This window comes from Kogia breviceps, chromosome 18, assembly GCF_026419965.1.
Source record: "Kogia breviceps isolate mKogBre1 chromosome 18, mKogBre1 haplotype 1, whole genome shotgun sequence".
NCBI classification, from domain to species: domain Eukaryota; kingdom Metazoa; phylum Chordata; class Mammalia; order Artiodactyla; family Physeteridae; genus Kogia; species Kogia breviceps.
The window spans coordinates 30971223-30988093 of NC_081327.1; the positions used below are offsets into that span (position 1 = coordinate 30971223).

Sequence of the window (16871 nt, forward strand, 5' to 3'; positions counted from 1 at the left end):
AGAGTGAATTGTTCTGTGTTGAAATTCATTTGTTTAAATAGACTTTGTTGGATTTTTCGTTTTAGGGAACAGATTTGCTGGCTTTTTTGCATGTGTGATATTCTTAAATTGTAAAATATCTTCACACATAAAGAAGAATATGCATAACGTATATAAAGGTATAAATCAGGGGTTGGCCGACTAAGACCCAGGAGCCAGATCCAACCTGCTGCCTGTTAAAGTTTATTGGAACACAGGCACACTTACTTGTTTATGTATTGTCTATGCTGCTTTTGTGCTACGGTAGCAGAGTTGAGTAGTGATGACAGAGACTGTATGGCCGGCAAAGCCTGAAGCACTTACTGTCTGCCTTTTACAGAATAAGTTTGCTGACTCCTGGTATAAATAATAGGAAAATGAATGAATACTCCTGTGCACATGGCACAGTTAAGACATGGAATATTATCACTAGCTGTGAAGCCCTCCCTGGGTACACATCGTCAATTGCATCCCCCCTTTTTCTCATTGGAGATGCCTCATTGGATTTTTCCATTCAGCTCAGAAGCCAAACAACCTAGAGGTGTACAAAGAAAAAGGCAGCAATCATTCTCTCTCCCTAACTTTACCCTCCAAGGTAATCAGTGTTATTAATTTGCTTATTCTTTCACACTTTTCTTCATGTTCAAGCAAAGCATGTATAAACATTTATTTGCCCACAGTTAAACAGCAGATTATAACTTTACTATGCTCGTACTAACCTACCTTTTAAAGCACTTAACTGTTTGTCAGACATTGTGCCAAGTACTTTACATGCATTATATACTTTCCTCTTAAAATAACCCTGTGAAATAAGTGTTACTGTCTCTGTTTCATAATTGAGGAGAGTCAGATAGCAAGTGGTCGTCACACCAGAACTCAAATCCAGCTTTTGGGCAGTGAGAATCCCTCACGTTTGTAAGGCACTTTCAGTTCCCATAGGCTTATAATAGGTGCTCTCTTGACGGGTCTTCACAAGCCTGAGAGGTGAGAGAGGCAGGGTTTTCCTTCACATGTTACCAGGAGAAAAAGGAAGCTCGGAAGAGTGATACACCCAGGATTTTCAGTCAGTAAGTGACTGGTGGGACTAACTCAAGCCTCTTGACTTTTTTTCTGCTCCCCATGTATACTGACTGAGAACAGCTTTTGTCCTCCTGTTCTCCTGGGACTGGACTGTTTGACTCCAGCCTCTCTGGCTCTGTGCTCAAGAGAAGCTGCCTGGCTTACAAAAATTGGGGCAGGTTGGGGGCAGGGAACCTTCGGATTTTTCCACCCTTAGAAGCTGAAAGTTTCTGGTACAGCCTTTATTTGTAAAACCATCCCTACCCTAGATTCCCTGCCTCCTTCATCGTTCCTCCCTCCCCCTCCCCCATCAGGACTTCTGCATATGCACTGCACAGGCCCACGTACTGCACAGTTCCTCCAGGCACCAGCCACTTGGATGACCTTTCTCTTCTCATAATTCTAATAGCTAATTTTTAGAGGCAACCCTGGTATGCCTTAAAATCACCGGGCACTGGATACGTTCTCACGTATCTCTGGTGGAGATAGAGTGCCTGCGGTACAGAATTTGGCAATAGCTAGTGCATTTACTTTTGACCCAGCAATCCTGCTTCCAGGGAATCTCTCCTAAAGATACACTGGCAAAAGTACGAAAAGATGTGTGCACAAGGTTATTCTTTGCAGCATTATTTGTAATAGCAAAAGTTGGAAACAACTCTGACATCCATCAATATGGGACTGGTTGAATATTGGTACATGTGCATAACTTTTCAGTGGCACAAAGGAATGAGAATATACACTGCCATGGATGGAGCGACTCCAGGCCATATCGTTAAGTAAAATAAACATGCAAGGTGGAGGAAAGGGTATAGTACTTTATCATTTATTTAAGAAAGCAGGTGCAAGAAAGTCCATATTCATGGATTGGAAGACTTTATATTATTAAGATGGTAACACTTCCCAAATTGATCTATAGATTACATGCAATTCATATCAAAATCCCAGCTGGCTTTTTTGTAGCAATTTGTAAATTGATCCTAAAATTCATATGGAAATTCAAGGAACCTAGAATGACCAAAACAATTCTTTTTTTTTTTAATTGAGTATAATTGACTTTCAACACTATGTTAGTTCCAGGTGCACAGCATAGTGACTCGATATTTCTGTACATTACAAAATGATCACCACAATTAGTCTAGTTACCATCTGTCACTGTACAACGGTATTACAATATTATTGACTGTATTCCCCATGCTGTGCATTTCATTCCAGTGACGCATTTATTTCATAATTAGAAGTTTGTACCTCTTAATCTCCCTCACCTATTTCACTCATTCCCCCCACCTCCCTCCCCTCTGGCAACCACCTGTTTGTTCTTTGAATCTATGAGTCTGTTTTGTTATGTTTGTTCATTTGATTTGGTTTTTAGATTCTACATATAAGTGAAATCATATGGTATTTGTCTTTAAAGCTTGAAAACTTTAAAACTCTTAAAAGAAACTATTAGGTGTAAATCTTCCTGACCTTCTTGGATGTGAAACCAAAAGCATAAGTGACAGAATTAAAAATAGATAAACTGAACTTCATCAAAATTAAATTTTTGTGCTTTAAAGGACACTATCAGGAGAGAAAACAACCCACAGAATGGGGAGAAAATATTTACATATTATAATATATGTCGAATAAGTACCTGAGATTTACTATAATCAGGTATGGTAAGATATGCAAACATGGGTATGACATGACTGTCATGAAGGAAGAAGTTTCTACTCACATTTCTTTTTTTTCTTTATTTGGCTGCATTGGGTCTTCATGGCTGTGTGTGGGCTTCCTCTAGCTGATGCAAGTGGGGGCTACTCTTCATTGCTGTGCACGTGCTTCTCATTGCAGTGGCTACTCTTGTTGCGGAGCTCGGGCTCTAGAGCGCAGGCTCAGTAGTTGTGGTGCACGGGCTTAGTTGCTCCGCGGCATGTGGGATCCTCCCAGACCGGGGCACGAACCCGTGCCCCTGCATCGGCAGGCGGACTCTCAACCACTGTGCCACCAGGAAAGCCCTCTACTCACATTTCTCTGGAAACAGGAGGCAGGGCGTGCCAAGCAGGGCCACTGAGGGAGCACTGAGGTCAGTCAGGGGGCAGAGGAAGCAAGGGGAAAATGTGGGCAACAGCCTTTACTGTGGTTTCTCTGGGAAGGCAGGGTGAGCAGGCTTAGGATTGGCTAGTTTGAATTGCCTCAGTGGGCTCTAGCGTAAAGGCGCTGTCTCTAGTTGTCTGGTACCTCACCCTGAGATGATTAGGACAGGGGATAGTGACCCAGTGAAGAAGGTGGTTGAGGTATGATGGGCTCTGGATCGATTAGTGTGTGTATGTTCTTATATGCCTATAACATATATGCGTATGTTCTTAGGCCTCTAGGAATTAGCTAACTCTGGGAGAGGCAATCGCTCCAGTGCCAGCAAGACCCCAGATGTCAAAGCAACAAATATAGGAAATAAAAAGGTGTGATTAATATAAATGGTGTAAACAAACAAAGGGTTACCTATAGGAAAAGGGAAAAAATAAGGTGAAGATGGACTTTTTTATAGATTTGACTTTGGAATTGTGTAAATATTTTGTGTAATTATAAAACAAAATTAAATTTCAAGAAGGGAATTCCTAAAGAAGGAAAATAAATGCTCATTCAGTTGGTGACATAATCATTCAGAGAGGAACATTTCCAAGTAATATCTTAATCGGTCTTCAATTATGATATTGTTGGTAGAGGGATTGATACTGCTGTTTTGAGACTATTGTGTGTATATAGGATAAAGCAAATAAGTAGTTAAGGTGGTGATGCTGAAAACTGGGACTTTGGGTATGAGAGAAAGGAGATACAGATAGAAAATCTATGAGGTTAACCCCAAACTTTATGTTTTTAATTTTGAATTGGAAGTGTCAGTATGAACTCTGATGTAATTTATCTTAAGGAAACTGAAACAAAAGTAAAAACTCTATTTCTAGCTCTGCCTATGGAAAGGCTTAGAAACACTGTAGCAGTGAGCAATCTTAGTGCCCAGATAGTGGTCTCTAAAAATCCATTTCTTAATAAAAAGTAACTGGGGATCTTTGGAGAGTTTACTGATTCCAGGTCTGGGGCAAGTCAGTGTAAGATGAACTTGTCTTGTCATACCAGATGGCAAGGAAGTTATGTAGGTCAACTTGAGTCATGTCAAAAGAACTCAGAAACCAACTTGAAAAGGCTTCTACTGGCCAAAGATGAGATGATTTTGAGCATGATAAGGATAATAACTGCAGTGGATTGAAATACATCAAATATGTTTAAACTCATGAGTTCATAATGATACTAAAGCAAAACTCATCAGTCACCTTTGGAGAATGCTAGAGAATCAACTCATTATTCAGAATAACCATATAGTTGATGAAGAGTCTCTCTGAGGGGAAATATTCCAACTAATAGAGACAGAGTACCACCATTTTGCAACCTCTAAGGAATTAATGCATCTAAACAATGATCATCAGTGTCTGATAACATTCCAAAAAGAGGTAATCAGATATTACATACCTCTTGATAAAAGTCTGAAGTAATTGAACCAAAAAAATAATAATGATGCCACCTGAAACTAATCAAACCATTAGCACTTACTTTCAGTTTACAGGAAATTGGATAGGAGAGGCGGAGGAGCATGTTAAATTACATCATGGGGATGCAATCAGTAAAACCTGTTATGTGGGAAACTGCATCCTTGCTACTTTGAGTCTGGTCCATAGATCAACAGCATAAGCATCAGCTGTGAGCTTTTTAGAAATGGAGACCCTCAGGTCCTATCCCAGACCTACTGAAACAGAATATGCATATTAACAAGTTTCCCAGGTGATTCACATGCACATTTCAAGTTTGAGTAGCCTTGCTCTATGGAACAAATAATCTAGAGTCTCCAACAAAGAAATTGTAAGAAAAAAAAAAAATGAGATGGAGGGGCAACTCAAAGATTAAAAGATTTTTGGAGGCATATCAATTACTTGCAGGTAGAGAACTTACTTGTATTCCATTCAAACAAACACATTTTTAAATTATGAAATAATTAAGAGAATATTTTAGATTTACTTTGAAATAATCTGGGTGGTAGAGAGAGGAAAGTAGGTAAGGATGTAGATGAAAATAGAGTTTGCTACGACCTGCTAGTTTTTGAAGCTGGGTGATAGGTACAGGGTTTATTATTTTAATTTTATATTAAGATTTCTTTCTGTAATAGTTTAAAAAGGAGTAGGCTAAAATTGCTATAATCAAAAAGGTAGTAACGGGTATTGGCAAGAGTGTGGAAAAAATTAGAACCCTTGTACATTGTTCATGGGAATGTGAAATAGTGTAGCTGCTTTGGAAAATAGTCTGGCAGTTCTTCAGAAGGTTAAACAGGGAGTCAATATATAATCTAGCAGTTCCACTCCTAGGTGTATACCCAAGAGAAATGAAAACATATGTTCACACAAAAACTTGCCACTTGAATGTTCATGGCAGCATTTTTTATAATAACCAAAAAGTGGAAACAACCCAAATGTCCTTCAAATGATGATATGTTCATTAATATAAAATATAGCATATCCATATGATGGAGTACTATTCAATAATAAAAAGAAATGAAATACTGATACATGCTACAACATGGATGAACCTTGAAAACGTTATGCTCAGTGAAAGAAACCAGTCATGAAAGACCACATATTGTATGATTCCATTTATAGAAAATGTCCAGAGTAGGCAAATTTATAGAGACAGAAAATAAATTAGTGGTTAGGGGGAGATTTGTGGAGACATGAGCATTTTATTGATACATTCCCATGACTGCTGATGGAGTGGGGGAAATTTTGGCAGGGAGGGGTGATGAAAATATTCTAAAATAGATTGTGGCGATCGTTGTACAACTCTGTGAATATACTAAAACCCATGGAATTCTACACTTTAAATGGGTGAATTGTATGATATGTGAATAATATCTCAGTAAAGCTGTTATAAAAAAGGGAAGGAGAGCCTAATACTGATACCCGTGCTCCAGGCTTCACCCAACACTGATCAGAATCATTGGGAGGAAAGTTGTCTAGATGATTCTAATGTGCATCCAGGACTGGGAACCACTGTACTAGAAAGTTAGCCATCAAGGATTGTTAGAAGAGAGAGGCAAGATTATCTATTTGAAATGATAGCCTGGAGGGGAAGCCTCAGGGATGGCATCATAGCTGACCAGTCTGCACGGAAGAGACAAAAATCTACAGTGTGGAGCCTTCTGAGTGCACATTATCTATTCCTGTGGTACTAAGTAGAATGGAAATAAGCATGAGAAGTCTTTTCTTTTTTCCAATAAGTCTGTTAGTTCAGAATTGGTCATCTTCAGTGTAACACCCATAGGTGTTAGGGTTATTTGTGCCACCAGGTGGTCTAGCTTCTTCTAAGTTACTAAGAATGAGCACAGACTTTGTCAATGGGATTTGGGGGTACTAAATCATAATCCAAAAGCAACAGTCTAAACAATTAATTTCCCTAAGTTTCTTTCTTCCAGAGAGTGTTCTAGATATTAGTGAGAATCTATAATTTTTGTTTTGCTCTCCCATTGTTACATTGCTCCAGATGAGTAGACATAAAGCCAGCTGTAGTGTTCCCATCCCTCTTCAAAAGCATTTATTAGTCAGGTGACAGCTTCCTCTACTGTTGGACTGGGCAGCGGAGAGGGAATTTGAAGATGTACTGCATGGTGTTTGGCTTTTGAAAAGAAGCTTTGGAGAACTGGCTTTGGATTCTGGTTTCCCTGCCCTCTGCAAGTTATTGATTGCCCTGGACTTTCAGTTTCCTTAATTAATGAATGCAGTTTAGACTAGGTTCTCCTGAAGATTCTAAAATTTTGTGGTTTACTACATCTGCCTTTATAGAGGCTGTAAATACAGGATGGTAGTAAAGAGTTTGTGCTGTGGAGCTTGGTGACCTGGCTCTGCTGTTTCCTGGCTCTGTGACTTTTGATAAGTTGGTTAACCTCTTTGCACATTGGTTCCCCCATCTGTAAAATGGGGATTGAGAATAATATCTACCTCACGATTTTCTTTACTATAAAGTGTTTGGAGCAGTCTAGCCTGTATTTTATTGATATGCTATCAATTTATCCTAGACAGGTCCCTCGCTCTAATTTAGGCATGATCAGAACTCTCTCCTACTACCAAATGCAACGTTGTGTCTGTTATCCCAGGTGGTAGATCTTTTTGGAAAGGTATAAAACAACCATACAAAGGTGTTTGGGCAGTATATAAGAAGTTTTAGTTTCATACTAAAAATACTCTCTAGTATTTTAGGAAGCATATTAGATGTTCTAATTCTACTTTTTTCTCCCTGCCCTATATCCTCATATAGGTCAGTTCTCCTCGGGTCTCGGGGACTTGACATATCCCACATCTCCCAGCGACTGGAGAGTCTGAGTGCAGCCACCACCTTTGAGCCTCTTGAGCCTGTGAAGGACACAGACATTCAGGTAAGGGCTGCCAGGTACCAGGACTGGTGCAGGTGCAACCCTGAGGATGCAACCCAGGCTGAAGGCCCTGGCCTTTTGTTCACCAGCTGGTTTAGGAATACCACATTTCTTTGTTAATTCTCTTCCTCAGATATTAAGAGAATGGGAGGCTCAGCTTTGGAGGAACGTTGGATTATTTTCAGAGTGCTCTGTAAGGCTGAATTTAGGAAAGCATTTCCGACCTGCACTTTTTAAATTATTGTAATTATGAGCACAGATTTTTCTTCCTTCTTTGGGCTTAATCCAAGGCATGGAGACATTAGTTGTAAGTTTCTCTTGCTTTCTTTGCTTGATCTCAAATAATTTTACTATTCGTCTTCCACGTTTCTTTTCTACATCTTGCTTGTATGGCTTGGCAAAGAGCTGGGGAAACAGAATACTATTTACTGAAACCTACTCATCGATTTCTAGGAAGTATTTGGCTCCATTAGTGGCACCAGGAAATGGTCTAATAGAGCACTCCTGTCTCATTTAACCTAGCATGCCACTGGCACAATTGATTGCTATTTTAATCTAATCAGAAACTGGTTTTTTTTTTGGTGTGTGTGTGTGTGTGTGTGTGTGTGTGTGTGTGTGTGTTCAAAATTGTTAAGGAAAAATCTTGTGATCCATTTAGTTGTTTGGGTTTTTTTAATATTTGTTTATTCATTTATTCATTCATTCATTCCTTCAGGCTGCACCGGGTCTTAGTTATGGCATGCGGATTCTTTAGTTGTGGCACATGGACTCTTAGTTGCGGCATGCATGTGGGATCTAGTACCCCAACCAGGGATTGAACCCAGGCCCCCTGCATTGGGAGCACAGAGTCTTACCCGCTAGACCACCAGGGAAGTCCCGTGATCCATTTAGTTTTGAGGAATTGGAACACTGACTTGTGTTAGAGTGAAGGGATAGTGGGATACCATTTTTATCATTGATTTACCTTTGAGATGAAAGGATGCAGGTCCTACAAAGGCAAATCCTAATACAAGTGGATCTGTTATTTATTATTTGGGCTCAATTTGAATTAATACTCTTTATCCCACTACCCTTCCGAGAACTGTTTTAAACCATCTACAGTAATGGCCATATTGTATTGTGTTTATTCCACTTGAGAAACCTAAAACCCTCAACTTTGAGTTGAGAGTTCAGTAACTATAGATATTCATTATTTTCCCTGTTATTGATATGTTCCCAGAGTATGAAAATCCAGGTTTTTTTCAGTTTTATATACTAAATTATATTTGCCTGTCACCTTATAGATGCCTTCTTATTTCCATGTAATCTTTTTTTAAAAAAATTAATTTATTTTTATCTGCGTTGGGTCTTCATTGCTATGCATGGGCTTTCTCTAGTTGCCGCAAGCAGGAGCTACTCGTCGTTGCAGTGCGTGGGCTTCTCATTGTGGTGGCTTCTCTTGTTGCAGAGCACAGACTCTAGATGCACAGGCTTCAGTAGTTGCAGCACGCAGGCTCGGTAGTTGTGGCTCACGGGCTCTAGAGCGCAGGCTCAGTAGTTGTGGTGCACAGGCTTAGTTGCTCCGCGGCACGTGGGATCTTCCCAGACCAGGGCTGGAACCCGTGTCCCCTGCATTGGCAAGCGGATGATTCTTAACCACTGTGCCACCAGGGAAGCCCTTTCCATGTAATCTTATATGGCATGTATACTTGTCTCTTTTTTTTTTTTTTTTAAGTTTTAGCTGTTGCTCTCCCCACCTTCTATTTCAACTGCTTGATGCCCTAGAAACAAATACTTACTCCCATAACAGGTGAGTGAATGAGATATAGCTCAAATAATTTGAATAATCACCATATATGTGGGGAAGTATTCCTAATAGTGTGGAAAGAAATGGCACTTGCTGAAAGGTTATTTGTTTGTTTGAGTTGTTTTTAATGTTTAAAATGCCAAATAAGTTGTTTATTTTAAAAACTGCTTTTTAGATTTTCTTTGGCATATTTGTAATACATATTTAGAATACCCAGCAACATTTAGTGATGCACTTCATGAATTCCAACTGATGTGGTACAACATTTTTTGCTTTGAGATATTAATGATAGGTTTATAAATGTATTGAGTCATAATGATTATTTATTCTAACCTTCTACTTTATGCATGAACACTGTCCTTCAATAGCCCCATTAGGTGGCTTCCTAGCAATGCATGCTTGGTCACATCAAAGAGAGTTTCTTAATTTGGAATGAGCACGGCTAAGAGTTTTGGTCCTGCACCACTGGGAAGTCTTTGAACTTTGAGAGGAAGGATACCTCCATTTCAAAATTTAACCTCTCAGTTGAGCTTTTCTGGAATAGCTTAAAAAATGGGAAATGGTCACTCCAAGGTAAGTTTTGATTAATTGGGAATTGATCATCTAGACCTGAAGTAAAGATTTAAGACTAACTAATTTCAAAATAAAATCCTCTGTTGACTTCATCTTCTTGCCAGCAAAGGCTTAAAGGAGAAAATTTAACTTCTAAAGGGCTGAGTCTTTGGCCTAATCTGAGATAGCTCTAGTGATTGATAGAGATTGGAGTTTTAAGTTGTATTGTGTGGCTCAGCTGATCTATGCCTAAACTTCCTGTACACATAGTAGTATCATGTCCTTCCCTGACTTCCTGTGTAGTAGTCAGATACAGGAGCCAAGCCAGCTTTCGCCCTTAGCATGGAGTGGTCCTCCTTTTAATTCTTCTCCTAATGTGTTGGTTGTCTAGGAAGAGTTAATTTGGACATTTTCAATTTTTCGTTTTTAAAAAGGCCAGATATACTTTTTGATGGACGTTTTTTTCTCACTTATTTTTACCAGCTTTACTGAAGTATAATTCACATACCATAAATCTGATTGATTTTTGTGTATGAGCTTTTGTTTTCCAACCAGTGCAGTTTTTGAGATGAGAATGTACCCTAATCCCACATACTGAGTATCAGTCAGAGTGAATTTATTATGTCAGCTTATAAATTCATAAAAGGAAATGCTGAAGTATCTTTGACAGGTGCTGTTCAAGACTTTGTACCATCCATTGTTTGCATTACTTATAAGCTTGGAAAGGCATTTTCCCATGAATAGGTTGTCCTTTTCTGTTTGGTAAACATTGATTGCATTCCCTTCTTTTTCTAATGGAGCTTGAAATTAATACAGGTTTTTTGTTGTTTGTCATAAACAGTGATGTTGGCATGCATTGATAATGCATTTTTAAAAGACTGCTGTGGCCAGCAAAGGTGACATATTTAAATAAACCCACTAAAATATATGTATGGCTGATGCTAGTGGAATTTTTTTAATGTTTATTGATTTAATTTTTGGAAATGGTCATAAAGAAGGCCTACACATTTTTGTAATGGAGCTGAAGAGCCATAACTGTTAAGAGGACATGGTACTAAAACAACTATACTGCTCTATGCTGAGTGACTTTGTGGTGCTTGCAAGTATAGTTCCTCTCACAGAGATCCACTTGCTCACTTCCGTCTTTGGAAAAAAATATAGAGGGCAGGCTGCACATTTTTACTGTGGTCTGAACAGACCTGATATACCATGGATGATGTGTATTATATAGTAATAAAGTGCACAGTTACACAGTTCGGTTATATTCTGGGCTTTTTCACTAGATTACATGTATTTTTCAAGAAGGCTCTGCAGAAATAGCCTGGGTTGGCCATAAAAAATGGGAGCTGCAGTTTCTCGGCATTAGGCTGTAATATTTCCAAATGGCATTAAACCAAAATATAATAATATTATTGCTGAACTTACTGTATTAGATTCCTATGGCTGCCACAGCAAATTGCCACAAACTTAGTAGCCTAAAACATTAGAAATGTATTCTCTCACAGTCTGGAGCTCAGAACTTTGAAATCAGGGCGTTGGCAGCGCCCTTCGAAGGCACGAGAGGAGACTCCATCCTCTTTTAGCTTCTGGTGGCTCCTGACATTCCTTGATCTGTGGCAGCATAAATCCAGTCTGCCTCCATCGTCGCAGGTTTTTTGTCAGGTGTGTCAAATCCACTTCTCCCTTCTCTTATAAGGACACCAGCCATTGGATTTAGGGCCCACCCTAACTCCAAGGTGGTCTCATCTTGAGATGCTTACCTTAATTACATTTGCAGAGACCCCATTTCCAAATTAGATCACATTCACTGGTACCAGGAGTTAGGACTTAGACATATCTTTTGGCAGTACCCACTTCAACCCACTATACTTACAGTGGCAGAAAATTTAAAACTGTCAATTAACTGTAATAAATGAAACATCTTCAAATCTAACTCTGTTTCATGGAGGAGTTTCAGGATAAGACATCTATTTCTAGTTGTTCCAGGGACTGCAAACCTCAACCAAGTATCTGATCTCATCCTCAGCACTCTTTCAGGCCTTTGGAAAGTGAGGCTGACTACCCTTGTCTGATTCCAGAGTTTAGTCATAGTCATTCTCTCCAAACAGGTTAATGTTCTATAATGTGTTTAAGAGATTTCTCAAGAGACATTTTCCAACTAGAAACAGTCTGATTTTTTTTTAAGTATTTTTAAGTACTCTAGTTTACAGGGTAAGTATAGGTAGTATTAAACTGGGGGGCGAGCGTGTGAGAAAGAGATTTCCACTTCAGCTAACCAGGTTACCAAACTCTTTCATTTTCCTTTTATACTTTAGGCCTTTGCTCACCCCCTTCCTTTAGCGTGGAGTAGCACCTCTGAAAATGTCTAAGCCATGATTTCAGTCTGACCCTCTTAAGGCTTTCCTAGATGCCACCTCTTTCATAGTCTCAGATCTCTCTTCCCATGGCCTCCAAATATAGCATGTTGGCTTTACTGCTTAGGAAAAAACAAAACTTTCTGAATGCTCCCCCACAAAGTAAACCTCTTTAGATTATGTTGTTGGAATTGACTTAGCAACCAATTTAAATCTTGATAAATGAAAATGTAGCCCCTTCTACACACAAAAAAACCCTATATGGAACTAAATGTCTTCATAATATGCTAAATTTCCAGATGGAAATCTGTCCTGTATGAATAAAGAGAAAAAGAAGTCTTAAAAAGAGGATAAAATAACTATAAGAAAATGGTGCAATAATAATTGACTTGTTAAAAACTTGTTCTACTTACCACACTATATCTATAATAAAATATTCATTATTTCCTTCTTTTTTCTGTCCTTGGAAATGTAGAGTATACTCAAACCACTCGTAGCTTAACTTTTAAGTAATCAGAAGAAGCTAAATGGCTTTGGTAAGCATAAAAATGAATCACTGGTGGTATAATCCCATATCACCTAAATTGTTATTTTCATGGTTTATCTTTTAATTTTATACCTTCAGAATTAAGGTACTGCTGATTAAATGCAGCTGTGTATTACAGCTAAGAGGAAAAGTAGTTGTCTTGAGTGCTATTTGTGTGTTTGTAGTACTGGCGAGTTGTTGGTAGGGAATTGGTTCCAGAAATCCTGTGGCAGTTTATTGAAAAGAAGTTCAGACTTTCTTAGAATGATTAGTATGCTAATAGCAGTTCTTCAGGATTAGTACTGGCAAAGTATTAATATTGAGGGAAAGGTGCAGTAAGCTTTCCCTAGATCGAATTAGTTGAAGGAGGGTGCATTCTGAATGGGTGAACAATATCTTAATTCTGGAATTATTTTTAAAGAAATGTAGTTGTCATTTTCATCTGTTCCTAGAAACTGAAACTGCTAAGTGTGTGTACCAAGGAGAGGTCTTACCAAAGCTGCTTTAGTAAATTAAGGAAGAGATGAGGTTCTTTCATAAGAGTTGCACTATTTGCATACTGATAATTTGTATAGCAATTCTGAGAAATGGTTTAAGTAGGCAAAACATACTTATCTTCCTTATTGTTTCTGCTCTTAATATGCTTGAGCCGTCTTTTCTGCAAATAATAATGATCTAGCCCAAATTGGATGATTAGAAATTTTGAATTGATGGACTCTGAAGGAATAAAACTTTGCTCTTCAAATGTTTTCACATAATATAAAAATGTAATAGACTGTTGCATGGAATCTAACAGTGTGAAGATTTTTAGTTAAGCATTTGATTTATTGACCTCCTTTGTTATATTCCTCTTGCTCCTAAGAGAGTCAGTGGGACGTTCATGGTAACCTTTCTTATGAATTTTTAGAGGACTTTAATGGATATTTGAATCTTGCCCTTTCCCAGCTTATAACAGCTGCATATCCTGGACTTGAAACAACCTATAGGTAATGCTCTTGGGTTCACTGGCAAATGAATCCAATTCCCACTGGATCCAAAGCCCGTTAGTTAGAGAGAAACCCTTTTCTAAAACAAATACCAGGTACGTTTTAGGCCAGAATTCAGTTGTAGTGGCTGAGGTGTGTGTGGAAAAGACACACATCACACTGTGTCCTGTGTTCTTGTTCAGGGCAGTAGCTGTGCTAGGCTTCTTCTCTTGTGTAAACACTGCGGTGCCCACATCACCCCCACTTAATGAGTATATTTGCTCTTCCTTGTCATTAAACCCTGACCCAGAGTAAATCTCAACGCTGGTAAAAACTAGTAAACATGTAAAAAGGAAAAAATAGTGTCTTCACAGAGGCAGGTTAATGTGCCATCCTATTTTGTGTTTATAATTAGGTAGTCTAATGCTGACTGCTGTGGTCAGTACTGAAATGGTTTAATTTTTCTGCCTGTTTGTGATAAGGGGAAAGGTAGACATTATGGTCTGGTGGCAAAGTATGCAGTTGTATTAAAGTGTCCTCTGAATGGAATTAAAAATGGTAACTTTGGAATAAAAATGGTTGTTAAAGGCATCATCTGTGGAAAATGTGAAAAACTGCTTTTATGTGAGCCAAGGATATAAGATTTCAGCTTTTTTACTTAACCATTCACACTTACTCCTGAATGCAGGGCTTTCAGAACAAGCAAGTAAATGGATGCTGAATGCATTCTGTGCAGGCAGGAAATGACAGGCTTTTTTGTCTTCTCAGAGGTTTCTTATATCCTGTAGTGAGCAGGGGAATATCAATTACCAACTTAAGAAAGAAGTTGGAATGGTTCTGTAAGAGTATTTTGGAAGAAGCCCACGGCTAAAATATTTATCTAACAATTTAATAGAGCACTTCAAGTATTGGCCAGGCCCTGGTGCCTTTGGACTGGAGTTGAGTCATCCCCTCCCTCTTTACCAGCTTCTCTTAACCTGCCGATATCTATTGATGCCCCGGTACTCTGGAGATGGGGAACATATATTGTTATCTTCAGTCTGGTATCTTTAAATTGCCTGGTTTCAGGAATCAGAAATGGGCTAAACTGTTTGATTTAAATGGGGGTTAAAACCTTGTCAAATATTGAATGTACTACTGTAGACCAGTCTGTCATTCTCAGATGGCAGCCCTTGACCCTGTGCGCCACTTTGATCTGCTTGCCACAGCGCCTTGTGATCTCTTATTTCCATTTCGGAGTGTTCATTCCAAGGCTTTCCAGGCCAGCAGCCTGATGCGGCTCCTTCCACTGGTGGTGGTTACAAAGTGTGGCTCCCTAGTTATAAAACTTTGGGGCCCAGGTTCTTCTTGTCACCACTAAAAATCCACATTCTGTGAAGGAACCGAGAGAGGGGCTCAGACAGGAGATACTCTTGGTTTTGCTTTTTTCTGTTTGTTGTTTGGCAGGGACCAGGAAAAGAAGCTGGGAGGTAGAATGGGCAACATCCTCTACCGACAAGACCAGTACTATAATTTCTTTTGCTGCAGAGCTCCCAGAACCAGTGTGTATTGCTTCCTTTTTGAGCATTTTCCTGTCTCGCAAATGGTTGGCTTCCATCTTGTACTTAAGATATGGAGCGGTTGAGTGAGTCCCATGCTCAGGGTGAAGGCAGCTCCTGGTTTGTAACACTAACAATGAGCAGCGGTGCACGTGCTGCTTCAGTTATCCTGGAGGGCAGAAGGGCTAGTCCCCGCTTCTCACCATGGAGTGGCTGTGAGGCCGAGATGCCATCAGCAAAATCCCGCCTGTGCTTTTCAGAAAACCACAGCACTTGAAGCACTGCAGCAGAATCTGCTGAGCAGGGCTGGGCATGACACAGCTTCCAAGAAACTGTACAAAAAGAACCTTTGTCTTATAAAACACATTTACAACTAGAGCCACGCTATTCGTTTAGTTCATCACACAAACGGGAGGATTAGGTCAGCAGAACGTAAGTGGGAGTGTGGATTCACTGGCTGATTTTTATTACTACCTGATTTGATTTATTTCTTTGAATGACACTAGCACAAGGATGTGGGGCAGAGTTTTCTCCATTCCTCCTTTATCTATTTTTTTAAAATTGTCTAATTAAAAAAGCTGTTATTATCTTAGGGACAGGTAGACACAGCCATGGAAGGTTATAATATGCTTGATTTGCTCAAGGTACCATAATATACTTGTATGATATTATCTGGGAGTGCTTTCTCATTTCTTACTCAGTTCTCTGTTAACCACAGTGCATATGAGTCTGTCTCAGCAGAAGCAGTCTCTAAATGAGCAGGGCCTGGTGAATCCTTGAAGGTTTAAGGCATTCACAGTAGCACTTGGCTCTGTGATGAGGCCCCACACTGCCCCACATGTCTTCATGTTGAAGGAATATGGTGATGGGTGTTGTATTCAGAAGGTGCTTACATATTCCGTGCTTCTCAAGTTTCTTTTTTCCCAGTTTATCTCAGACTGAGAGATACTTTTATAAAATACAGTAAATATGAATTACTAGAAAAAAATGAAATAAAAGACATGCAGAATATAAGCCTTAGGTTTTGTTTTTTGTTTGTTTGTTTGTTTTTGGCCATGCCATGAGGCTTGTGGGATCTTAGTTCCCCAACCAGGGATTGATCCTGGGCCCCAGCAGTGAAAGCATGGATCCTAACGATTGCTAGGGCCAGGGAATTCCTGTAAGCCTTAGTTCTTTAAATTAAATTCAATGGACATAAAATTACTCTATCAGATTGCTATACAAGTTTCTAAATGCTGATTCTCAGATTTTGTACTTACCTGCTGCAGACTGGGAACAAACTACTTGTGGACGGGTGCTTTTTCAGCTGTACTTTGGGTAGTACTAGTTTGCGTAGCTGTGTTTTCTTTCTCCTTCCCCCCTCCTCCTCCCTCCCCTCCTCCCCCCCACTTTCCCTCCTCATCTGTCTCCCCTTCCTTTCCTGTCTTCCTTCCTTTCTTTTGTTTAGTTTACTTGTTGGTACAAGTGAAACATGGCGGCAAAGACAATTTTGAATTCCGGTTTTCTGTTTTACCCCTGCTAAAATAGGGAAGACAAAGCTAAGGTTTACTTAACATTTATTGTGTCCAGACATTGTACTGAGCACTTTCTGGGTATCCTCATTCAGTCCTTCCAGTAACCCTCTGAGG

At 39.3% G+C, this 16871-nt stretch overlaps 1 protein-coding gene across 10 annotated transcripts in view; it reads left to right on the forward strand.

Moving 5' to 3' along the window:
- Window positions 1–16871, forward strand: part of NUP93 (nucleoporin 93) — a 102390-nt gene that overhangs the window by 18317 nt on the left and 67202 nt on the right. For all 10 annotated transcript variants that reach the window (XM_059045703.2, XM_067019822.1, XM_059045701.2 and 7 more), the window contains one exon: window positions 7408–7525. In XM_059045703.2, coding sequence (XP_058901686.1) covers window positions 7408–7525 — 118 coding nt within the window. The remainder of the gene's footprint in view (window positions 1–7407; window positions 7526–16871) is intronic.